We start from the raw sequence: 24,805 nt of genomic DNA on the forward strand, positions 1-24,805 counted from the left end.
GAGAGTTGTACCTTAATTTCTGAATTGAGACTCACCAAGAAAACACTCTAGAAACCATGCCTCATTTCTACAGACTGCAGGAAATCAGACATTTTCATTTTCAGTATAGAGATGTGGATTGTACCGACTACGTATCCCTGAACAGACTCATGGGTTCCATTTAATTCAGTATTAAGCTGTTGCCAGCTCACCCTACAACTGTCAGAGGAGGAAAAAAAAAAACAACAAGCCAGGACTACTGCTGTTCTGTGTGTTACTACTGGCCTTTTTGTGTTGAGACCATCTACTATACAGATACAGCTGTAAACAGTTATATTCATGGCAAATATGTATATGTGCTTGGCCAAGTTGCCTAAGTTAGTGCATGTGCAAAGTCCCAGGGAACCGTATACACATATTTAAGGTAATCTCTGCTATCTATGGAGGAGCACTGTGTGTTTCAAGCATGTTCCTCTGATAACCAGATTTCTGTCAGGTTGTTTAGGACCTACTTAAAGCTCATTCCTCTCCTTCAAAACCTTCACGGCACCTCTGCTGAAGCAGAGCATGATCTGGAGGGTCTCTGTACAGCAGGACCACTCTGTGCTGTCTGTACCACACTGTGCTCCTGCTTACCATTTCTCCTCCTTCTGCAGGAAGGGCAGAGATCCAGAATTACAGATCATCTTGTGTGCAGTATGGAGGAACATCTACCCTTCGCTGAAACCATTTTTACAAGTCCCAGCTTTTCTCCTTGAAAAGACAGGGTTGACTCCAGAGCAACCTCCAGAAGGCAGCCTCGCTGCTCTGATCCATGAGATGCACTTCAGCAGGGCTGCAAGCCATTTCACTGCAAACATTCAGGAAAAAAGCAAGCAGTTTTAACTCCTTTAACAAGGTCTGGGGAAAGTGAGATGCCTTCAGTGCAAGACGGTTTTTAGTTTCTCATATGAAGAGCGTGATGAGACAACGTGTCACAGCTACAGTCAAGGGAAAAGACAGCTCTGTCCCACGAAACAGCAGACCAACACAAACACTCCCTGATGGGCAGGCAGGTAGTTTCTCCTTACCCTGCTCTGCAGTAGTAAGATTTAGCAACAGAAACATTGCAAGTTGGGTCAGTGCTGCAGGCTCTGACAGAGTTATGACTAAGAATAGCCAAAGGATCATTCTTTTTGGCACTTGTGTGAAAGCGTCTGAGAAAAGGGCCGATTCCAGATACAGTACAGCCAGAAACCACACAGAAGTGTGGCATCAGACCAGGACTTGCTTGCAAAGCTTCTCTCTTGCAGTTTAGATATGGGCTCCTGTAGTCAGGCAGACAGCACAGAAGTCGAAGGACAGGAGAATTGATCTATTACATTGCTTATGTCCCTCTGGGACAACTAAACTTTAAACCTTAACAGGCTTTAAACCACTACCTGTCTTAAACTGAATATAGCAAGTATCCAATAACATTTTATGGCCAGCTGGACCTAAATGTTACCCTCTACAGACAGCAGTGCCCTTGCTGCCAATTCATTTTCTTTTGGTTCCCCAGTACTGTAAATAATTCTTCTCCAATTGCCAGTGGGAAAACGTACTCCAGAACTGAAGTCATTTACTACCGTAAGAGTCTTTGGGGTTGCTGCCCTCTGCCAGCCATGATCTCTAATGCACATTTTCTGTTGATATCATTAGCAGGTGAATGCTCACGTGGCTGTTCGTGCAAATTCACTCTGGATGTGACACTACACTCTACTGACTCAGGGTCTTTGGCAGAATCACAAAACCAGCTGGTGCCAGGGTTTTAAAATTTACTAGATTTAGCCCCAAACCCTTAAAAGCCTATATAAATGTCTGGATTTCAAGAGGGTTATCTCCACAACTTAGTCATAGCACATACTCAGAGATCTGTTCTGAACTCAGTTACTTCCTTAGGCACCACCAGCTCTGGAGTAGTCCTGCCTAGGGGACAGATGAAGAGAGATATGGGGCAGCACCTTTAGAAACAGGGACTAATGATGGGGTACATGGGTTCAGACTCCTGCTTGAGGAGATTCCTAAGGGTTCTGCAGCAAAGCCTGGGTCAGAGTGAAGAAAGTACTGGACACATGACTTCCACAAACCCTGTGCTGAACAGCAGGTGCTGCTGCCTCTCCGCACTCAGTGCGGCAGCTGGTGAAGGGGAGAAAGAATGCACTTCAAGTGAGCGATACGACCACCCCTGAAACCAGAGCAAGGCCAGCCAACAAGGTCACACCAGTGTCCACGGCAGAACAAGACATCCTGGCTTTCAGGGCCACAGCCCCTCCCACTAAGCAGTAGTCTGAAACACAGTTACCTCTTGTCATGCAGGTGGCCTTTTAGCACGGACATGACCAAGCTGTAGTTCTGGGTTTAGTCCTGAACAGACTGCAAGCGCAAGCTGGCCTTGCCCCAGGGAAGAGGGGAATGAGATTTGTTTCAATGCAATGCTAATTACTTCAGCAAGAAGAGAATGCTGAAGAGGCATGGCAAGTTCAAGCAGGAAAAAGATGTACAGGCCAACAGGTTGGATCTCTAAAGTGATAAGGGCCCAGCTGCTGAGAGGCAAGAGAAAAATACTGACCATCCATTTCTACCAGCAGCTGGTTTAAGGTCTGCTCCTCCTCAGCATTGGCAAAACCAGATATATTGGTAGAGCGTTTCTTGCCCACAGCATCAATTTCGTCGATGTACACTATGCAGGGTGCGCGAGCCTGGGCTTCTCTGAAGAGGCTCCGAACTCTGGCTGCTCCAAGACCTACGGGGGAAGGGAAGAAGAAATGAGCCTTGTGGCTAACATTGTCAGCAAAGCTGGAGAGCAGCGTTACTGGCCCCCAAGACACCTGACTAGGCAATCCCTCAGTATATGACTCCCTCTTTCAACATGCCCAACACAAAGAAATAGCCACAGAACTCATAGGTTTAGTCCTTAGGCACAGCTCCTCCTGGAGCGTGCTGGCTTTTAACTGAGCTCCTAAAACTGCAGAGAAGTCCTACAGCTGCTCTAAGAGGAGCTCTGCTCCCAACTCTTAACATGAACTCCTGTTCCTTACACAGGTCAGGAGCAGAAATAGTCTGCATTTTCCTGCATGTTGACCCGTGTCAGGTCTCAAGAGATCGAGGAGGAAGGAAGAAAAGGAGAAAGATGGAAATCCCAAGGCACAAAGAGGCTATACGTTCCCCATCAGCAGGGAGCAGCAGAAAATCCATCAGCATTCTTATACAAGGAAGGAAGCCTCAGTCAATGGCTTTAATAATAGGTACAGGGAAGTCAGAGATAATGCTTCAGGTGAAGAACCATGACTGCAACCCAGAAAGAAGCAACTCACAATTCAGAGGACATGCAGTTTAGATACCACATAATTAAGTACCCTCTTATCACCAAAAACCTTTTATCATTTCAGGGGAAGTATCCAACTCATCTTCCCCATGCAAAGACTAAAACTCTGCCCCTTTGGCAGAGGCCCAGCCAGCACCCTCCAACTCCACAACAGACCAAGTAACCTCCACACCCTCCCGAGGAGCTCACCTCCTATCACCTCCACAAACTCAGAGCCTGCCATGGCCAAAAACGGCACTTGTGCTTCTGTAGCCACTGCCTTCGCCAGCAATGTCTTTCCACAGCCTGGTGGTCCAAGTAACAAGGCACCCTTGGGCACTTTAGCCCCAAGCTGAAGGTAACGATCAGGATTCTGCAAGAACAATACAGCTCTGTCAGACCACAGCTGAAGGATCTGCACCACATGAAGCATCTGCACAAGAATACAGCCTCCCAGAGCCTCCCAATACTGTTTTCAGCCTGAGCAACTCAGAGCTCCTAATGGGAGCAGCTACATCTGCATTCCTGTTACAGAACGGGAAATATATAGATTAAGTCATGCTGATTACAGCATAAAAAGCTGTCAGCTAATCTAAACAGAGGCTGCTCAGTATCATGAAGGATGAAGAGAAGAATATACCCTCCCTCCCCAGGTCACCCATCTATCCCAGAAGACAGGTAGCAAGCAAACACTTTGTTCTACTTTTATATACCTTTAAATAGTCCACAAATTCTTTGACTTCCATTTTTGCCTCATGCATTCCCGCTACATCCTTGAAGCCAATCCCTTTTCCAGATTTCCCATCCACAATAGTGAAACGAGCCATTTTCAACTGGTTCTGTGGAAGTACAGCACAAGTACTGAAGACACGCTCTGACTTTGGACACGGCAACAGTCTGGAACGGCTATTTGCTATACTTTGGGAGATGGCACAGCACAGGCTACCCTTACCAAATTAACACTAAAATGCCCAGCAATCTGTTGGTGCTTTACCAACTTTTGCTTTGGAAATACTTCACTGCCAGACTGTTGACTCAAACTTTATTTATCCACATTTTGTTTGGAAGAGACAGAATAAACCTTAAGGAATAGTCCCAACACAATCCAGCTCAAACTCCAGGTAGAACAGGCAGGGATACTTATTAAAACCATGCAGAATGTCCAAAACCTTATTCAGGATCTTCTCCCCAATTTCTAAATGCTCTGATCCTTAATAGATGGGGGACAGGTATAGTTTTGAGGAATATGTATTGATGGCAAATAATTGTCAGTGGTAAATAATTACCAATACTGTCTTATAAATGCATATAGACAGACACACTGCAACGCTGTCTGATGCTGCCACTAGTTTCTACTGCAACACAACCCAGGACAGAACTATAAGTTCTCAAATTTAAGAGACACCACATTTCAGCCTCCTGGTGTGTGTTAAGCCACAGTGACAGTCAAAACAAGAATTTAGTTAAACGCCTACTTGTAACTGCTCATTATGTTCTACTGAAAACAGCTACTCAGGATATTTTTTTTTTCATTGGAAGTTTATAGCTTCTCACACCTCAGAAATGTCAGCTTATCCAAATGAAGAGTTAAACACACAGGGTCTAGCTGTTCCCACTTATGCAAGGACAGAATCTAGTTTTGAAGGCCCTCATTACTCCACGCTTCTTTAAAAATACTCTTCTCCTCTGAGCAGCTGCATCCCTTTGTGTAAAAAGAATCCCAAAGCCAGAAGAGAACTGCAGAGGAGACAGAGTGGAAAAACCCAAAAAGGGACTGAATTCACCATATTTTCATCCCCAGATCCCTGTGGTCAATGGCAATGCACCCTGGGCTGATTTCTACAGTTTCATCAGCTGATCCAGGCAAGGGTGGAAAAGGGGAGGAGATGTGACTGATGTTGCAAGTGAGGCATGTGGATGAGCGGAACAGGCCAACACATAATGAAATCCAGAATCTGAACATATTTTATAAATTGAGAACTCATTTTGCAGAAAGCAGCAATTCCTACTTCTGGCTGTATGGGAGGCATATTGGCAGGACCCAGTGAAAAACACCATCTGCAGCTGCAACTCATTAGCAAGCTTTGAAAACAGCAGAGCAAACTGGACTGCAAATGCACTGAGATCAGCCCTTCCTGCCATTGGGGAAAGAAAGGGCCTCAACTAAGGCCAGTTACAGTACAAACTAGTCAGATGATCAGGGCAGGAAGAGATACAAGATGTCTCAAGACTGGAGAGCCCTTGGCACCAGTTAATTCTCATTCTGCATTGACCTTGCTGGGGAAAGGGGAGGAGATCTGGCCAGCAGAGGACAAGGCTACCCACAAGCTGCAAAACAACATCAAGATCCAGGGTACTCACAAAAGCGTTGAATCCTCCTACACGGCTTGCAACTCTAATAAGGCGGAAGATGCTCCACAGCATGGACACAGCCACAAGTGTCACTATCAGGGAAATGATGTCACTAAAAGGACAAAAGCAACACAAGTACAGATTGAAATGTTCGGCTGCAACTTGGTAAATATTACTCAACATAGCTTTTTTCAGGATTTTAAAGACCCTGACATGTAGGCTACAAATGCAACGATAAGCAGATATGACTAAGAAAACAGAACCTTTACATGTTGGTTTGAGATATAGATATATATATAAAACAACAAACCCCAACAATTACATAACCTAAAAAGTTAAACAGAGGACACTGCAAATACTGCTTTCAGCTGTGGAAGAAATTCGACCTCACCACCCCCCTTCAGAGGCATTTCAGCTTATAAAACCTTCAGGCAGTCAAATCACACCCAGAGCAGAATCCGGTGGGGCTGGCAGTCCATCCAAAGGGAGCTCACTGCAGGAGACCTGTGCCTGGCAATACTAGGGAGATTCCGACTCCATAATCCGGGCAGAAATCCCAGTGCAGGTCTCCCATTAAGAGGTGGCTCTACCTTGTCTGGTTGGCCTTCCCTGGTCAAGTCTCTCAGCAACCCTCATTATTCATTTTCTGGATCTTTTGCAATACCAGTTGCATTAGGAGGGAGATTAAGAGCAGAGATGATACTGCAGGTCTAATACAGTTACAAGACAAACACGCAGAGGACAAATATCCCATAAGCTCTGAACAAAGGATGCTTTCAATAGGAGGAAAACTGATCATGTCATGTTGAGATTGTGGGACCCTGTTGTGCTTCACATGCCTGTGAAATCCATCTGGTGTTGCCGCACTTCTGTGTCTTATCTTTAAACTAGGAATGTGCGTTCCATCTCTCAGAGGGATGGTTTACTGAAGCAAGGGCATCAGCATAGGCTATACATCCAGCTGCATGTTTCTTCCCAGCGAGATCCTAGGCAACACCAGAAACTGAAAGGCACCTTCAGTTTGTCAACTAAGCAAACAGGATTAATTCTGAGACATCAAGCACCCACATCTCAGAGTAAACTGAAACCAAGCTGTAAGTGCTCTGCACCTCACAGGTTCGAACTCCAGACAGAGACTCTGATTTCTCCAGACATTCATCACATCTCCTGATGATTTCAGAGCCTATCATCACTCTCAAAAAAACCAACCCCAAACAACTCTTTTCAGGGGCGGGGGAAGCACCTTGTGTTGGTGGCTGACTGCCTTTTCAGTCTACTCTTCCCATTTCACACGAGTTTGGAAATATTGGCAAGCTCTCCACTTCAACTAAAGGTCTCAGACTATATGATCAATTAAAAAAGTTTATCTTCATATAAAACACGTATTAAAAATGTGTAAATGTTCAGAGGACAATTAGACAAAATCCATTCATATATGAACACGACATTTGTTTCACATTTTGGTAAGGTGGCTGGGAGGAAGAATTACACACACTGGCCACTCCTATCTACAGTGGGAAAGCCACTGTGCTCCAAAACCCTATGAGCTACTAAAAGCAGATGACGCACCCTGCATGGTGCACGAGCAGGTGACCAGGCCATCTCGGCAGGTAACTGTAGCAGCATGATACTATCTGTTGTCAGGATTCAGGACTTCTTTACTTCGCAGACAGGACTTGCACGCTACATCTGTTAGTACTTACAAGAAGCAATTAGTTGAGAGCTCTCCAAACACTGGAGTCTCTCCACACATTTATGGAAAGCATCTCTCTGCATCAGTGTAATGGCCATCAGTGGTGGAGGCGGACTTCTTCCACAGCCCAGCAAGAGCTTCACAGGTCTGTTTTGTACTCAGGACCCCATAAATCTTGTTTTGCAAATACAAGCTGCTGGTCTCAACAGAAGGGCAAATAAGCCACCTCAGCAGCAAGTGACCACAAAACGTTAGTACACCATATGAAAGCACAGAATAAAGCCCAGCCAGTGCTCTATAATCTTTTGACAGATCTTCCCTCTTCTCACTCATTACAGCTTATTTCAGAATTAAAAAAAAAGCTCAAACCTTTAAGCAAAGAATCTTGGTTTCAGGTAACAGAAAAAGGCTGAAAGTTTAATAGAAGTACTCCTCTCAGTGAGATTTTGTACACTAGCATCAAAGCTGCTCTGCTCAGTATGGGGCACACAGCTGGAGCGAGCACCAGTGCAGGCTGTCCTCTGATCTACAGCTGCCGGAGAAGCAGGCCAAAAGTAGGTGTTTATTTTTACAGGCTGAACAACCACCACAGGCCTTCCTTGAAGCATTTTAATGGGGGAAGGCTTACTGTACCACCAGCATTCTCCACAGACCAGGGTGTAACATCACTTGTTGAGTCAGGATTTCTACCACACTCTGCACTTGAATAATTCATTCTAAGGACAAAAAGTGCTCAGCTGTGCAAGAACGCAGACTTTCCTCAGACTTGCTGACACTGGCCTGAAACATTCTGGTGTGCTGCATGCTGCGGTTCCAGACACCTTCTTAGGACCCTCACTTTCAAAACATTAAGGTACATCTAGAGCATGCCTATTTCTGAAAGACAGCGTTAAGTGCTCCAAAACAGAGACCATTTTTTTTTGTTCTGTATTTATATAATAATGTTTAGTGACTTTCCCCTCCAAGTGAGGGATGGTGCAACCAATATAAGATCAACAGTAAGCACAAATTTATATCATACTTTCCATAAAAGCCAGGATGTTTGTAGGAAACAGGGATTCTCTCTCTCTCATCAATATTCAGCTCATCCTCCGCAGCTCTCAGCTTCTCTTCAAATTTGTCAATGTTTGCCACCCTCATTGTGAACAACAGGGTAACATTCTGGGGACAGGCAATCAAAAGCACATATAAGTACTGTAGTATAAGGATACAGCAATGAGAAGTAGCGCACAATGTGGACAAATTGGATAAAAGTTAGCCTTACGTTACACCCTTTGACACTGCACCAATGAACTCATGAGCAGATAACCGACACTAGGGCCCCCAAATGAACTTGGGAACACCTCTAGCCTTTTCAGCACCTTATGAAAGCATAAAAGTCAAGAACTAAGTCTCAGCTCTCTAGAAACAAGGAGATACAACAGCTTTGTAGACAAGCTGAAGGACAGAATTAGTATTATAAACCCAGTTATACCAACACCTTGGGCTCTGACAAAAGTTTTGAATTACATATGGAAAACTACATCTTTGGAAAGGAGGGGTCTTGTGCTCCACTTGGACTTCTTGGATCTTGTTTCTGTATCTGTCAAATTATTTCATCCAGCAGTTTGCAAATGGATCATAAGCTACTGAACAAAATGGGATGTATCCCAGAACAGTATTTTAAAATAATCTCTTAAGCCAGCTTGTAATGACTCTTAGTCGCAACTCTTGGAAGTAAGTGCATGATCAAACTTCACTTTGTTTGCATTTTGGAAGATTGAAGAAGGAAGTTTGATGGGAGTTTGACAGAACACATGAAACCTAAAAACCAAATAGGGAGAGAATTTTGAAACAATATCTAGTAATAAGAGTTTACAATCTTCTAGACACCTTCTTACATATCAGGCTGAGCTGGCAGAAGAAGCTAATGAATTTTCCCAGCTTTTCAGATATAGGTAGGATTTTCTTCCAGTTCATTATGGAAGAAAATTTCATTTTTACAATTTAAACTAAAGTCTTAGCTTTCAGGTTTATGTGAGTAACAGAAGTGCCCCGAAGTTCAAATACGAGAAAGACAAAAATTAATGGAGAGCAAATTTACCAGCTAGATTACTGAACATACGTATTCATTAATTACATTATTTTCAACAGTATAGTCTAAAATCATTCAGCTGTAGAAAGTCACTCACAACTTGTCCATGGGGAGTTCCTCCTGGGTGCAGATAAATTTCCACAATATCACTCTCTGGCACCACTTCAATTCTCTGGACCTCCCCCTTTGCCAGCATCTCATTCACAAAGTAGTTCCAAGAAATGTTGGTCCCTTCTCTGTTCTCACTGACCATGAATCGAAGCATCAGCACTACGAAAGTTATGATGAGAAGTGCCCGTAAGCGTTCAAGATGCATCTGATGTTCCCTTTTCCTGCGCTTTTCATCCTCTTTAGAAAAAACAAGATACCAGAGAAAAAAAAACAGACATGAGCATGTAATTATGAAGCTTTCTGACCCAAAGAAAGGACAATTAAATGACAAAGATCAAACAATAGTACCTTTTGGGGGTTTTTTGTTTCCTTGCACGTTTGGTTTCTCCTGAAGGACTAGACTCAGAAGCAGTACCTAACTTACATTGCATGGGCAATTTTCTGGCTTGGCTCACAAAGGAGGTAGTGTGACTTGCCCAAGGTTATGCAAGTGTGTCAGTTTTTTGGATTGCGTGACATTCCCAGACCTTTCTGGCTTCTAGACTGTCCGACCACAGGGCCTCAGCTGTACACATGAAACAGCACCAAGTCAAAAGCCTGGTTATGAAAGTGCAAGCACTCAGATGTAAACTTAACAGCTACCTGAAATGAAGCACATTTTGCATCCTGCTAGCCAGCAAAAAATCTGCTTGCATCACATTGCTGCAGCTATATTCAGCTGTTCCCCAATACCCCAAAAGCCACACAGTGAGGCACTGTGCACACAGATTACGGAAAAGATGACGGAGGATCACCTCTTTGACTTCCAGTTAGAGGAACTGAAGCACCAGTGAGCCAAAGAAAGCCCCTCACTCCCAGCAATTATTGATTGTGTACAAAGACAGACAGCAATCTCAGACATCTTTTGCTCTGGTCAGCATTTCCTTTTTCTAAGGCAGTCTAATCCTGGTGCAGGAGGCTTCAGATGGTCACAGTCCACTAGACCCATTATAATCCCACCAAACGTCATCTGTTCTAAAACAAAAGACTATCTCACTTGCCTGGCCTAATATGAATATAGGTCAAATAAAGCCATCGGACCCCTTGCTGCCAAAAATCAAACTCAAGAATGACTATAGGCCACTTTTACAAAACATGCTTCTACACTGCCTCGTCCTCAGGTTGTTGCTAGCACATCCACTGGAAAATATTAGGAGTGAGTAAAGCCAGTCATAGTGTCACTGGTAAATCACATAACACAGTATTATAAGAGATAATTGCTTGCCAGTGAGCTCCTGACCTGCTGGCACCCTGTGTCATGAGACCAACAACATTTCAACTACCTAAGAAAACATCTGCATTTGCAGTAAACCTGAAATAGCACAAGAGACATGATATGCAGCTTTCCTATGCGTATAAATACACTGCAAATCCATCTTACTGTCTTAAAATCGCGCAGATTTTCTCCCATGCTTACAACTAACTTCATGTTTAAAAAGGTCTGATAATTTGTCCACATTAAGGATCTGTATTAGAGGCATTGCTGTGCTAGATGTGCTTCCCCCTGCCTTTACTGTACTACTGGCATACTGAAGCGATGAGAAAAAGGGATGGTTTACTTCAACTATTTGCCATCAAGCCTTTTTTTCAGACTCCCAACGTTTTTTTGCACTGCGTCAGCAAATTTAAAATTCTGTGGTCTGCAAAGGACTGCCACAGCACAGTTCAATGTCAGCTGCTAGCTAGTGTTTGAGTTAAGATGACAATAAATATCTCCTCCTCTTTCCAGTCATATGTGGAGGTTCTCAATATATAATTTAGCACTTGTTCTTGATATACAATTTAACATCAACATGGCATACATAAATACTATTCTACACCCAGAAATAAATTAATTCTGTGCCACTGGACTGCTAATGCATCTGCCTGCAGCAGCCCAGATTCGATTTATTTGCAAATTCATAACAAATGTTCTGACACTAGCATTTATCACTAGCCACCAATTAAACCCTACACACACTGCAACAAAACCAAGGGACAAACATATGACCCAGGCAGATGCTAAAAAAAGTACTCTGTCCTTCAGATACGCAGCATCATTTTTCACTTGTTTCCCAGCTCTGGTCCACATTTAACAGGAAAGGCTTGTTCCTAAATAGAAACAATGCAGCTTTTCAGATAACGCCATAATTTCAAAAGACAGTGACAAGCTCAGACACTGCGTCCAGCCCATCCACTTTGTTCTTTGATACCATCTCCTCACTTCTGCGTTATCTGCTAGATCCAGCTTTATTAGAACAAAGCAATTCATCACAAAGCTGCGGGATGACATCGACTATAGTCTTATTAAAGAAAATTAAAATACAGCACGGTAGAGGCCTTATTCTGGGCAACACCCTGAAAAGCTGAGCATGTTCTAGATAAAAAAAGATTCTCTAAAGAAAAGAAACTACTCTAGAAAGTGAGTATTGATAGAAAGTCCATCTATTGCTATGCAAGTGCCTTGGAGATGTGAGAGTCAACTATTGCAAAAGCACTTTTCTGTATTAAATTTGAGACAAAGTGAGGAGGCATATATGTTCTAAAGCACATATAACTGAGGATATGGTCACAAAAAGATCACCACAAGGTAAAAGCTGGCCATTAGGTATCTCGGCACAAACATTCTCTCCAGTTTCTAGGAGTTAGACTTGTCTAGGACCTACTTGTCAACCTGCAGCTGAATAACTTCAGGAAAAACCACCATTTCTAGAAAGCTAGAAGGCAATGCAAAGCTTTCCTCTACTCTGCATTTAATCAAGGACAAAATCAATCTATTTCTAAGCTTACGTAAAGTGTGACTATCTTTATAGTACAACATTCATGTTGCACCATAAGCTACCCCACAATATTCAGTAAATGAGAACCAGTAACTGGATGTGACACTGGCAAGTAACAGCTGTGGGAATACTTCCAGCTTTTCAGTCTCAAAAAGCCTCCATGAAGCAATGATTTGCCATTAACCCCAAATCTGAACTCTCTGATTAAAATCTTGCAAGGGCTGCAGTGACAGTTCGAAGAGTTCTTTTTAATAATTACTGCAGAGACAAGTATTCCCCTGGAGACATGGGGTAGCATTCCACCTCCCAAAGTCAAGCTATCCATTAATCACAGGAGAAAAGAGGCCACTGAAAACGGCATGTTACTGTTTACTAATTTTAACAGCTACAATACTTCAAGGCGCTGTGCTCACAGTCACCCTGTGCGGTCTTGCAAACACCAAGGGCCCCAACCTCTAAGCTCTGACTTGTTTAACCAGGAGTCTTGTGATACCTGCACTCGCATCCCCATTGAAGACTTCAACCCAGTTAAATGGATCAAGCAGGCAAAGGCACTGCTCTTGCCTTAAAGAGACTGCAATGACATGAGTCAGGCTAAAAGTCAGCAGCAGCTGACTGCTTTTACTTCAAAAGTTTGTTAGTCCAAGAGGATTTGACCATTATGTTTAAGCACAACAAAGGAAAAGCCAAGCTATCACATTATTTGATGACATTAGGCAAAAGTTTATCATATAATTCATAAAAATCTATTATGATCTGTGTGACAAGCATGATGTTAAATGCCTTCCAACTCACAGTACAGAGGCTGGAGCCCTCCATCTACAGGTTTAGCCCTCACTCAAAGGTCCAGGAAACAAGCAGCACAGCAGACATCCATGAACCCACTCAAGACATTACCAGCCCCTGCAAGCATCACCTAACGTCATAAAATGAAGGAAATGATCAGCTCTTCCGCAAGCATTACTGACAAGACAAGACGGAAGAATGAGATCTTCACTTGGGCCACTTCTGACACCTTTCTTGAACTGCCCCACCAGGCCAGCAGATACAGGACATGCCAATCACCTGTACAGCTTCACAGCTAAAAATCTACACCAGAGAGTCTGAAAACATGCTTATCTAGAACCTAGAAAATCTTTGCATGCACTTCAGTTCTCAGGAGGAAGGTACTCACAAATAAGCAAAGAATTTTCTTTGCAGAAGTGGAAGAGTCAAATTACACTTTTTAAATGGAATGCAGCTGTTGTCAATCTACAAATAGCAGAAAGTTGACAACAATACCAAGACCCACAAATCCACTCATATTTGAAAAATGTTTGGTGAAAACCTACTGGTACATGATAAAAAGTACCTCCTACAAGGCTCAGAACCCCGCCTGTCAGAAGTTATGCAAGGTTTTTGTCTAGTACACTAAAAGTATTCCGCTGCACCCCGCACCTCCCATTTTTGTCATTAAATCCCTCATCTCCTTAAGTTTAAGGTACAGAGAGGGCACTCCTCTAATTCTCAACATCATCTGGCACACCACATAGGTCCCTAGGTTCCAGAACACATTTAGTGAGATAAAACTCATTTTCAAAAAGTCCTATAAAGCAGAATACCTGGGGTTCAGGCAGTATAAGACATGCAAAAAACCAGTATCTAGGAAGACTGATTTAAAAAAAATATGAGAAAAATTCTGAGCAAGTGCCATTAGTAACACACCTAAGAATTCTTGAAGGAATCAATTTTTAACTTTGAGCTCTGTATACCACTAGAAGTAGAGACACATCCACAGTGTGGGTAAATGAAAAAAAAAAACCAAAAAACAACCCATAAACAGAATCCAGCTTAAAGAACAGAATTTAGTTAATACAACTTTATTAAGTCAAAATACTTTACACCAAAACCTTCTAAGCCAAACTTGATTGATACTACTGTTCCCCTTTACAAAAAGTGGCAAAACTTAAGGTAAACATCAATGAAGGTATTTGCATAGGATGCAAAGTGGGACAGAAAGAATCAGTTTCATGATCCGTCTTGAACCTCGTTATTGCCTCATGTAAGCCAAAATACCCCTTCAAACTTGTTCTTAGACACAGGCTTGTAGAGGTGGTAATTTACAGGTTTACAGTACCAGAGATAGAAGCAGTACGGTGGACCTTCCATGCTGTCTACACTTACCCCTCACTCACACACATGGTTTCACTAAGTATCTTCTTGACACATACATACCCTCGTCCTCCTGCGGAGATTTCTTTTTGAGTCCTCCATTCTTCTGGTTACTCCCCCGAGAGCTTGAAGTAGTAAAATAGTAAGTGCTACCTGCAGGCAAGCACAGTTAAGTAGTTATTGCCAGAGGACCTCAGGAGACAGTGAGAGAGGGGGACAGAGGATGGCAGAAATACACGCAAGCTCCAAATGCATGGAAAGCTAAGCTCCACATCCACTGAAGCGCACAGCTTCCTTTGTGTAGCAAGGAAATGGGACAGGCTCACCACAGGGAGTAATGGGAGGGACAGACTCCCTCAGTTTCCTTATATAATATAAATTTTTTGACAATCCCACCAAAATACAGCTTTGTTCAGAGATTATTTTAATGAAGCAAAGAAAAATTATCTGGAGAAATTTATTCAATGCTGAAGCATGTAGATGTTTTCCAAGGTATAGCCATAGTTAACACTGGTATGATCAGTTAAGAACAGCCTCAGACTAGGAATTGTAACTGCTTATTAAGGAAATATACGTACTGGAGTTAAATGCAGGTTTCTCAGTAAATGCTGTTAGGATACTCTTAACAAAAGCCAAGAGAGTAAGGCTACAAACAGTAAGACTCACAGTTGCTGCTATAAAACAAACAAAGGCTTTCTGCACCAGGAAAATGCAAAAAGTTCAGAAGTAAGACAACTGTCTTGACAACAGCAGCTTCCATTTCCCATGGTCTTTCGAGAAAGGCTCCAGAAAGGGGAATAAGCCCAGAAACTGGGCTGCTTGTCCACTGCTAATTCTACTAGAAGATTCACTGCCATCTGAAAGATTATGCATATACTGTTATATTAACTTAAAAAAAAATCCTCTCAAAGGTAAAGCAGCCCAAGCTCACCAGGCCCACACTGGCCAGAACAGCTGTGACAACTTTCATTCAAATCTCAAAGGCATCAGCAAACTTGTCTTTCCAATTTGAAGAGGGTAGCAAGAACAATAATTTCCTTTATTTTACCTTGCTGAACTTTTGCTCTAAGAATTCAAATAACATTTCCTAACATACACTTTCAACTTGTTCCAGTGCAAGGTTTTCAACAAGGTCATATGACATGATTTCTGACCAAGGTGAATGACATTTTCGTCTTAGGCTTTGCTAATGAGGCAGAGAAAGATTCTCTACTTTAAAGTCTGCAGTTTTTAAATTAGCTTTTAGGTCTAATGACTCAAGTGCTTACTTAATCATGCTGAGCTTCTTGTGGAAAGGTGCCATTGTTCATCCCTGTCACCAAACAAAAAAAACCTAGAACCCCTGCAAAATGCACACAGCTCCAAAGCCAAGAACAGAACGGGTTTATTTCAGTTTCAGAAACACACACAGTGAAGGTAAGAAAAAATCAATACTCTTACTAAGTACTACCTTTTCCCCTCCTCCACCTGTACGGTTGGTCTTTGGGACTCACCTAAGAGATTCCAAAGCCTGACTGGATCTTGAATTATATGTTGTTTCCCCAGGACTCCACTGAGACCTTGACGTGGGGGGAAAAGTGTTTGCGACAGAAGGCTCTGAGGGAAGAAAAAAAAAAAAAAAAAAGAAAAAAAAAAAAAGAGACAACTATTGTAACCTTTCTGCATGTCATGAGACTAAGATTTCTACATGTGAAAATACTGTGGGTAAGCTGCAGGACCTGCTTGTGCTGTGCACTTGCCACAAGAATTTGAAAATATTGTTTATAACCCAGTTCAAAGAAAGCACATGCATAAATAGAAACATACTGACACTTGAAAATTTTATTTTTTTTCCTCCCTGTACCTCCGTACTTCATTCTAAAGATACGTTGGAAGTAATTTCTTACAACATAAAGATACCCTCCCACAACAGGAAATCTTAAGGACTACTACTTTGTAACCCTACTGCATGGCAGTAAGGACGACACAGCTATTTACCCGTGGCAATGCAGCAATAATCCTGCAGTTGATATTCACATTTAAAGGCAAATTCACAACATCTGAACTAACGCGTACCAACACTTTCACCGAACACAAGTCTTGGCCCTTCTCTGTCTCACCACCCCTCTACTGCAAAAGCACAAATTTCTGTGCAGCACACCAGACAGGAACACTGACTGCTGAAATCCCTCACCCTTTTCTTCTGGTTTGCTAGGCAGTGACAGCTTGTGGTGGCCCGAGACGGCTCCCTCTTGGGATTAGTACTTTCTAGAACGGAACTAGCTTAACCTGATCACAGGAAAACCTGGCACGATTCACAAAGCAGTCCTACAACTGTTTTTCCTCCATCGCCTACTTGGGCAGCCAGTGCTTTTTCCCTGCCCTGAAGAAAACCACAAAGAAGACTGAAATCACGTTGGAGGCCTCGTTTAAACAAGACCCTTACCTTCTGCATGAAGGGGCTGTGCTGGGAGGGCCCTGCCATACCAGCAAAGGGGGAACACACATCTGTGGCACACACCAAGACGGTGGGTGCTTATATCCACGAGACGCAAAGAACCAAGCAGGAAAAAGGTTAGAAACACACCCTTTAATCAAGGTTATCTAGCTTACGACAGCCTGGTACCGCTGGTACCCCCCAAGGTACTGCAACGTAGCACTGAAGCGATGGACCTTGGGCACGGCCCAACCGGCGACACCTCCCACGGGAAGCCCTGTCTCGAAGCAAGAGGCCGTTTAAACGCAAAGCCGCCGGGGCCGTGAGCTTCCCACCCCGTCCGCCTGCTCCCTGGGGGGACGCGGCCCGGTCAGCGCCCGGGCGGGCTGCGGGAGGCCACCGAGGAGGCGCAGGGCTTCGTGAGGCGGCGGCGCCGGGCCCCAGCAGCCCGCAAGGCCTCTCCGCCCGCCCAGGCCGGCGGCCCCCGCCGCTGCTCGGCGCTGCGCCCTCCGCCGCGTACCGGGGAGGCGGGGCCCCGCCCCGAGGCCGGCCCCCCGCCGCTCCAAGGGCCCCCCCGCCGCCCCGTTACCTGCAGGCCGCGTCCCGCGCCGAGGGGACGGCCGCTGGGCCGCGGGCCGGCCCAGGCCCAGGCCGGGGCGAGCGGCGGGGCGGGCCGCCGCCAGCAGCCCCGGAGCAGCAGCAGCCGCTGCAGCGCCATCAGCCGCCCGAGCGTCCCGCTCCGCCCGGAGGGCGGCAGCTGCTAGCGAGCGCCGAGGGGTCGCTGAGGGGAGGGCCGCGCCCGCGGGCAGCCGCGTTCGCCGCCGCGCCGGGAGCCAGAGGCCTCAGCGGGGACGGAAGTGCCCGGTGAAGAGCAAGCGGCCATGTTGGAAAGGGGCCGGCAGCGGCGGCACTGCCATGCCTCAAGATGGCGGGGGCAACCGTCGGCGTCCGTCGGCCCCGCCCCCAGCCGCGCGGGGGCTGCCGGCCCGGCCCGGCCGGTTACCGCGGCAACGGGGAATCCCGCGCTCGGCGGCCGCCGGCGCCTCTCCTGAGGCCCGGCCCGGGCCAAGGCCCAGCCCCGCCCGGGGCCCCGCGGCCCGGCCTCGGTGGGGCACGTCCCTCGGCTCTGCTTTGGCCGGGGCCCAGCCGGGATCCTGCGGCCTGGCCTTCGCCGGCCCCCCAAGGCGGGCTGCCTCCTGCAGACGAGCCCCAGGCCACGGCTGCCTGCCCAGGTCCCCTGGAGTAGCCGATTCCCACAACCCAGCTAGGCCTTGGCCAGGCCCTGCAGTGCAGGCAGCCCCCCAGCCCAGCCTCGGCCAGCCCTATCTTCGCCGCCCCAACAGATTTAGGCAGGAGGAGAACAAACACCTGGCAGGAGCGAGCAGGTTCGTGCAGGCACAGGAGAGAGTAGAGGCTGCTGCCACCCGCCATTGCTGTGGAGGCATGGCACTAGGAAAGCAGGCCATGCTGGGTCTCATGGTGTGAGTACGTTAACTAGCTCCACTGTGGGATTTTTATTACTCTTAATGTCACGTGCCACATAATTGTAACATCTGGGAAAAGAGGGAAGAAACAACCTTTGCAATCTTGGAGTCAACAGAGAGACCAGCTCCCTCCCTTTGCAGCTGTTGCTGAGGAAGACTCCCCTTCTGATAGCTCAAGGTATGAATTAGCTGATAGAAAACAGCATTTAGTACCAGCAGCTGAGCATGATGAATTAACAAGCACACTCGGAAGTAAAATGAGTGAACAAATGTATATACATTTATATGTTTGCTCTTTGTCATGCAGGTTGGCTGGCTCCCGTGGCCTATTTTCTGTGGAAAAACCGTTACAATGTGTTTGACAGCTCACAGCAGCCAAACTACAATGCGACTGATGGTCTGCATGCATGTTGGTGCACGTGTGCGGTTCTAACAGTGGTGGAACCCCCCCCCCCTTAGGCATTGCACCAGAGCGTGTCAAGGTTATGAGTAGTGTTAAGTTCCCTATGTACAGACACCACAAAGGTCATTGTATTTTAAGTCCCTGATCCTAAATCTTGTGTAATCTCTTCCTATTTTGCACTAGTGAACAGCAGAGTGGGTGGGCTCAGTCCTCTGCCAAGTATTTCTTTGGGGCAGGAAGGCATTTCAGAGCAAACATCAACTGCCTCCTGCCACAGTTACACCCTTCTTTCTCTGCTGAAATTAATATTCTGTTTGCAAGGCCTGCAGATCTGATCTCTCTAGCCTGCTTCCTTTGATGTGCCTTCAAGAAGTCATGTTTCTTTCTTTTCTCCTGTCTGCCTGACCAGAATGGTTTCTGCAGCTTTTTCTCCCTCCCTCCTGTCCATGTCTCTCCCCTCAGGTGGCTTCAGAACAACTTTTAGCTATTGTCACTGTTGTTGGTTCTCCTAACTTACCTGTCCTAAAGAATCTCAGGCATTCTTGAATGGGAGGTTGCAGGGCTACATAAAATAATAATAAATATCTCCCTTCCCAGCAGGTCTGAATTACCATCCTCTTTCTAAGAGTCTCTTAGGATGTTAATTGTCATCTGCCCCCTGGGATGTGTCTAAGTAAACCTTCTACCAGCAAGGTCTATTAGCATGTTAATGTCCTCCTCACTCCTGGAAGTCTCTTTGTATCACTGGCTTAATCGTCAAACAGCTTAATTTACAGACACAAAATTAAACTGGTTGCAATTAATCCATATTGGCTGGTCATAGCTTGCAGTGTCGCAGTAGGGATGTGACAGCTGGCTGTGGAGACACCAGTGGCTCCTCCACCCCACAGATACCACCCGGCACAGCCAGATTGGCTGAGCTGCCCAGGGAGATGCAGTGTGGCGTGCACTGCTACCTGCCTCCACTCCATGCTGGCCACGTGGGCTCTTCTAGCATGCGCGCTGTCTGTAAAGAGAGTCACTGGCACCTGCTCTGCCTGGGGAGGGATCTCTGCCCCTCGTCCTGGCTGAGACTGGAGGCTGTGAAACCCAAGGCTGGCCCCTTTTGAGGCTACAAGGAGCCCAGGTCCAATACAGGTACGCACAAAGCTAGAGGTGAAATGGGTGCTGCAGAGCTGCGGTGGCTCTAAGTGACTAGACCAGCGAAGGACAGCGGAAAAAGCTCTGGCTCAGCACAAACACGGGCACAGCACAAGCCCTCTGTTCTATGCCGACCCACACTGCTGCAGAGCTGAGTGTCACATCTTCACCCACCCTGCAGAGGTATCCATGGTGGGGGGTTACATACACTCCAGCTGTTTGGAGGAGGAAACAGCTCTTTTGGAAGTGCTGACTGTTGGGGGAGGCTCCCTGTAACACAGGCGCAGAGAAGTGCAGTAGTTTCAGTGGGGAAACAGGATGCACCAGGAACCATGGGGCAGTGGGGCCCCCCAGTACCCCCAATCACTGCAGGGTACCAACACCATGTGCATCCCTACCTCTGCTTCACTCAAGGCACATCACACCTTGCTTTCATCCATCTTCTGATTAGACCTGTTGCTAATTAGACCTGATCTATTTTTAAAGAGTTGCATCATTTAAATAGAATTACAGCCTGATGAGAAGTGAAGCAGTGCAGTTTGCTTAACACAGGACTTTACAGACTTCTGCCGGGCTGTCCTGAGAGAGCGCCAAGCACGTTCCATTATGCCTGCCTTAGGTTTGCTCCAGCTTCAGTGAAGACAACCTCACACCCATTTAATGGTGGAGGGCAATGAGAGCTGAATGGGTCCAAACTCTAGCACAGATGACCACCCACAGCTAAGTCTGGGCGGGCTCACTGACCGAAAACAAACAGCTTTTCAGGTCTATAGGCCAGCTGGACTCTTGCTGTGACACTCCCAGACACAAGATGCAGGCCTTGGTGTGACAAAACTGTACTGAACTATGAGGACTGGTTATTTACAGACGTGCCACATAGCTGGAGTTGACGCAATTCCTATTCTTCCTTTCACACTGTGCCTCAAAGGCAACCAGATGATGAAGCACCAGGAAGGAGGGCTGGGGATCCTTGCCTTGCTGGTGGCGACACAAAGTGATGCCAGAACGGAGTGTCAAGAGGTTTTGCCCTACATGCAGTCAGCAACTGCTATGGCTGCACTGTGACTTTTGCGTGGACGGCTCAGGCTGTGCTGCGTACGTGGAAGCGAATGCTGTCCTCTGTGTGTGCGAGAGATGACCTTGGGAAAGGTGGCTTCAGTTGCTGCCCTTGGACTGCAATATGCTCCTTTGGGAGTAAGCCAATATTCAGAGAAGACAGATATAACCTGATCCAGGCTTGGCCTCGCTGGGATGTGCTCCAGCCGTGACATCACTCAGCAATGCCACGTGTATTTACTACTGGGGAAAGGTGCTGGATTGGAGTCTGAAATCCCTGGTTTATCTCCTGAGCAGGTTAGGAGCAGGAAGCAGCATTAGCTGCCCCGTCTTGTATTTTTCAGGCCAGGAGTAATCAGTTTCCACAGCCAACACTGCTCTGCTAGGTCTGAGAATTCACATCTCCTATTTCCACGCTCCCTGTAAGACAGCCTTGCTGCCCTTGTTCTTGCCCCCCCAGGTCTCAGGAAGCTCTTTGCAGGATGCTGTCCGTCCCCCAGCTTAGCTCAGACTCATTTCAAAACAGCAAACCGAGTGAATGGATACCTAGAATCAGGTGGCTGCTGTGTCATCCACAGACTTCACATCAATAATGAATCAAAGGATTAAATTGAGAGCTGAAGCTGCTAGAAGGTAAATTCAGACTTTCTGAAAGATGAAAAATTGCTCTGTTACTCACCCAGCAGTGTAAGCCAGGACTCCTCCATGGCAGGACAAAAATGCACAGCCCGGTGCTGGGTAGGAGGCCCCAGAGTGTTCCAGCACCCCTCAGCAGCGCGCATCTCTGTCACGTACCAGATGGGTTTTTTTTAGATTACGTCTTTGCAGATGACAAGTCAAGGTCAAGGGATAGATGCTTTCCTTCAGAACAGCAAGGCCAAGCACCTAGGAAAGCCTTAGGCTCAGGAACAAAGCACATGCTTAAAAGACCACACATCTGTCCCTCAAGCACAGTGAAACTGCTTACCAGGGAAAGCTCTGTTCAGCAGTCAGCCTTTTATGTGAGCCAGCCCAAAACCATCACACCTATTCCTCCAGGAACAGCTTGGGATCGCTGCATGTTCCAGTGCTTCCTTGCCAGACCCACTTCTTGACCTGCTCCCCTCCACGCACAGGGGACACCGTGGCCCTTAAACTGCTCCTCCCTGGGTGCAAGGGGGACACCCCATGGCAAGGCAGCCCACGAGCTTAAGGCATAACTGGGACACAGCACTGGGGTACAGGATTTTATCTCTGAGTCACCTCTAAAGACCAGAGCATTTAACTTTAAGATAGGTAGGTGACAGATGGCTATAGGCAGGGGATCGCAGGGTATCAGCCATATAGCAGCAGTGACCAAACTGTCTGCCAGTCATGGCTTACAAATTACTAGAAAAGCAAAGTAAATGCACGCAAGAAGGACTGACGCCCTGGGTCCCTCTCAGCTTAGTTGCCGGGGTAGAGCGGGAGGCGGCAAATAGCTTGTTTCTGACTCAAAGGCCACGAATGAGCAGATTGCTCCACGGGAGTGTGTTCCCTGGAGAGCTGCTGAAGCGTGCAAAGCTCAGGAGCAGCTCAGGAATCCATCTGTGTGCAGGAGGTGGCTGAAGTCATCTCCAAACCTCGCAGACTGGAGGAGGTCAGTAAGCTCCGAGTGAGCAACTGTCACTGCACCTCTGAAATCCATAAGCAGCCTAGAAACCTAAAGCCTGTCATTACAAATCGTAAAAACAGTAATTAGAACAGGACTGTCATGAGTTCACGCCTAGAACATCATATATGAGGCATTTACCCAGCAGCAGGGGACCACTGCCCTCAGAAAGCATCCTTCTTTAGGGATGCAGGATGCTCCATGGACTTACTGTTTGCATAGGCATAAGGTCTCGCAGGGAACCATCTAAATAGCCTTACTATCCATGAGAGCAGCTCACAGCTTTGAGGGGTCCATCAATACTGCTGCCTGTGCAGGCCAAGGGCATGGGGTAGCACGGGAGCGAAATCAGCTCCCGGTTTGCTGCCTCTGCCTGTCCTGACCCCAGCGTATGGTCCTGGGGCTTCACTGGGACTCAGCTGATTACACAGTGGGCTGCATCGAGGATTTAAACTTTCAAAAAAATACTGTTTTGGTACAAGTGAGCTGCTGCATTAGTTTAGCCTTATTATTTAATCACATCTCATAGAGCTGTGAGCAACCACCTCATTATAAAGCAGGTGAAAGCCCAATATTTTATTTCTTAATGGCATCACAGGCAGAAGGGCTTGTTTTGAACTGAAGTTGTCCTTTAACGATGACAACAGCAAAAAAATACAAGGATGGCTTGAAAGTAGTTTTATTTAAGAAAAATGAGATTGTGTGCAGAGTTAGGAAGGTTTCTGCTGCAGTACCAAGAGCATCAGCTGTACTCCTTGCTGGCTTTCCAAATGGCTGCCTTTCTAAATGGCTGCTTTGTTTGCCAAAACCATCTTTCTTCAAAATGTTAATAGATGACATTAATTAAAACACGAGCCAAGCTTGAAGTAAAGGTTCTTCTAATCAAAGTTCTTCTAAAGTTTTATTCTCTTGGCCTCTTTGATGTTGGCACTTGACTGGTCACACAGGATTTACCCTGATGTGTGACTGTAGCAGTCATAAATCACACATTGACTAATCTATTAAAAATAGATTCCCATCTTTGCATCCTGATAGGAGCTGAATCAGCAGAGAACTGCACCCACATTAATGCAGACCAGGTATTTTTGACCTTATGGGTGACATAATGGTTCCTTCCACCACAAGACAGTTGCTGTAGAGCTTCACAGGAGCTCAGCTGAAGCAGTGAGATGGTTACCGACTGGTTGCAAAAGCAGGTGAGCAGCTGACACAGGTGCCATCTCCAGAGTTAGAGAGGAAAAGAGTAACAGAGCAAGGACCAAAGGGTCACAGAGCTCTTTCCCCAAAGTTAGTGTCCTTTTCTTTTGCTGTAACAGATCAGAAATAAGCCTGAAAGCATATTCCCCAAGTGGCCTAAATTTCTCTGCCCTCGTGCAATGTTCTCTTTCCTCCTCAGCACCAGAGTATTTGTTTTATTTTGGGATTTGAGAGCTTGCAACCTTTAGTGAAGGATAAAGGTGCTCTCAACAATTAACTATAGTTTTATTTCCTCTTAAGAATTGCAATGAAGTTGCAGGGAGCAAAAACCATCCCAGGGTAGAAAAACCAAGCAGGGTAAGTGTCCTCATTGCAGAAGTCTCACCTAGAAAACCAGCAGAACAACCCCCAGCTGAAACCATTCTCCCCTCCTACTCCCACTGTTAACTTTCTTTCTTACCAAGCACTTTTAATGTCCCTCCCTGAAATAGGCTGATAGTCCACACTGTTGTGTTCAAATAGAAAAAGGTCAGAATGACACAGAAACGATTTAACTTCTTCCCCACCACTGGATCTTTGACCTGGATGACATTCAAAGCTGTCACGGAAGCAGTTACAGCCAACTATATTTAGGAAATAAGAAAACATATTTCCCCTCTCATCTACTCAGAGGCACCAAACTGGCAAACACTTGCAATGTTTTCAGTGAAGGTAGACAAGAAGCTTAATAGAAGGGAGGACAAAAAAAAACCAACCTACCCCAAGAACCTTTTCTTTTGACTGTTTTAGTAGGTCTTATGGAAGAGGAAGATGGGTAGAGATAAAAAGACTAAGCCTAAGTAGAACACAGGACCAGCTTAACAGGCTCAGAATAAATCTCTCTCATGCTGTTATTTAACACTGAAGTTGTCCACGTGCTCCTGAGCCACTCCTCCATCACTACTGAGCCCAGCAAAGGGATTTTTCTTCCTGGGGGACCGCTGGCAACATGAGAAC

The 24,805-nt window shown here is 45.9% G+C and overlaps 1 protein-coding gene and 1 long non-coding RNA gene across 5 annotated transcripts in view; one reads left to right on the forward strand and one right to left on the reverse strand.

Moving 5' to 3' along the window:
- SPG7 (SPG7 matrix AAA peptidase subunit, paraplegin) overlaps nucleotides 1–24,805 on the reverse strand; it is a 42,053-nt gene that overhangs the window by 15,420 nt on the left and 1,828 nt on the right. The window contains exons 1-10 of one of the 4 annotated variants that reach the window (XM_040615637.1): nucleotides 17,489–17,596; nucleotides 16,909–16,997; nucleotides 15,977–16,079; nucleotides 14,547–14,636; nucleotides 9,521–9,771; nucleotides 8,371–8,510; nucleotides 5,666–5,768; nucleotides 4,018–4,143; nucleotides 3,515–3,677; nucleotides 2,570–2,743 (exon numbers count right to left, since the gene is read on the reverse strand). In XM_040615637.1, the coding sequence (XP_040471571.1) occupies nucleotides 2,570–2,743; nucleotides 3,515–3,677; nucleotides 4,018–4,143; nucleotides 5,666–5,768; nucleotides 8,371–8,510; nucleotides 9,521–9,771; nucleotides 14,547–14,636; nucleotides 15,977–16,079; nucleotides 16,909–16,947 (1,189 nt within the window). In that variant the 5' untranslated portion in view covers nucleotides 16,948–16,997; nucleotides 17,489–17,596. Of the gene's footprint in view, nucleotides 1–2,569; nucleotides 2,744–3,514; nucleotides 3,678–4,017; nucleotides 4,144–5,665; nucleotides 5,769–8,370; nucleotides 8,511–9,520; nucleotides 9,772–14,546; nucleotides 14,637–15,976; nucleotides 16,080–16,908; nucleotides 16,998–17,488; nucleotides 17,782–21,661; nucleotides 21,767–24,805 lie in introns of those variants that run through there. The other 3 variants (XM_040615634.1, XM_040615636.1, XM_040615635.1) reach the window with 3 other exon arrangements.
- On the forward strand, nucleotides 17,917–19,589 carry LOC121098068. Its single transcript, XR_005831160.1, has 2 exons — nucleotides 17,917–18,561; nucleotides 18,691–19,589. It is a non-coding gene; the product is annotated as an uncharacterized LOC121098068 (long non-coding RNA).

Source organism: Falco naumanni, chromosome 15 (genome assembly GCF_017639655.2).
Source record: "Falco naumanni isolate bFalNau1 chromosome 15, bFalNau1.pat, whole genome shotgun sequence".
NCBI classification, from domain to species: domain Eukaryota; kingdom Metazoa; phylum Chordata; class Aves; order Falconiformes; family Falconidae; genus Falco; species Falco naumanni.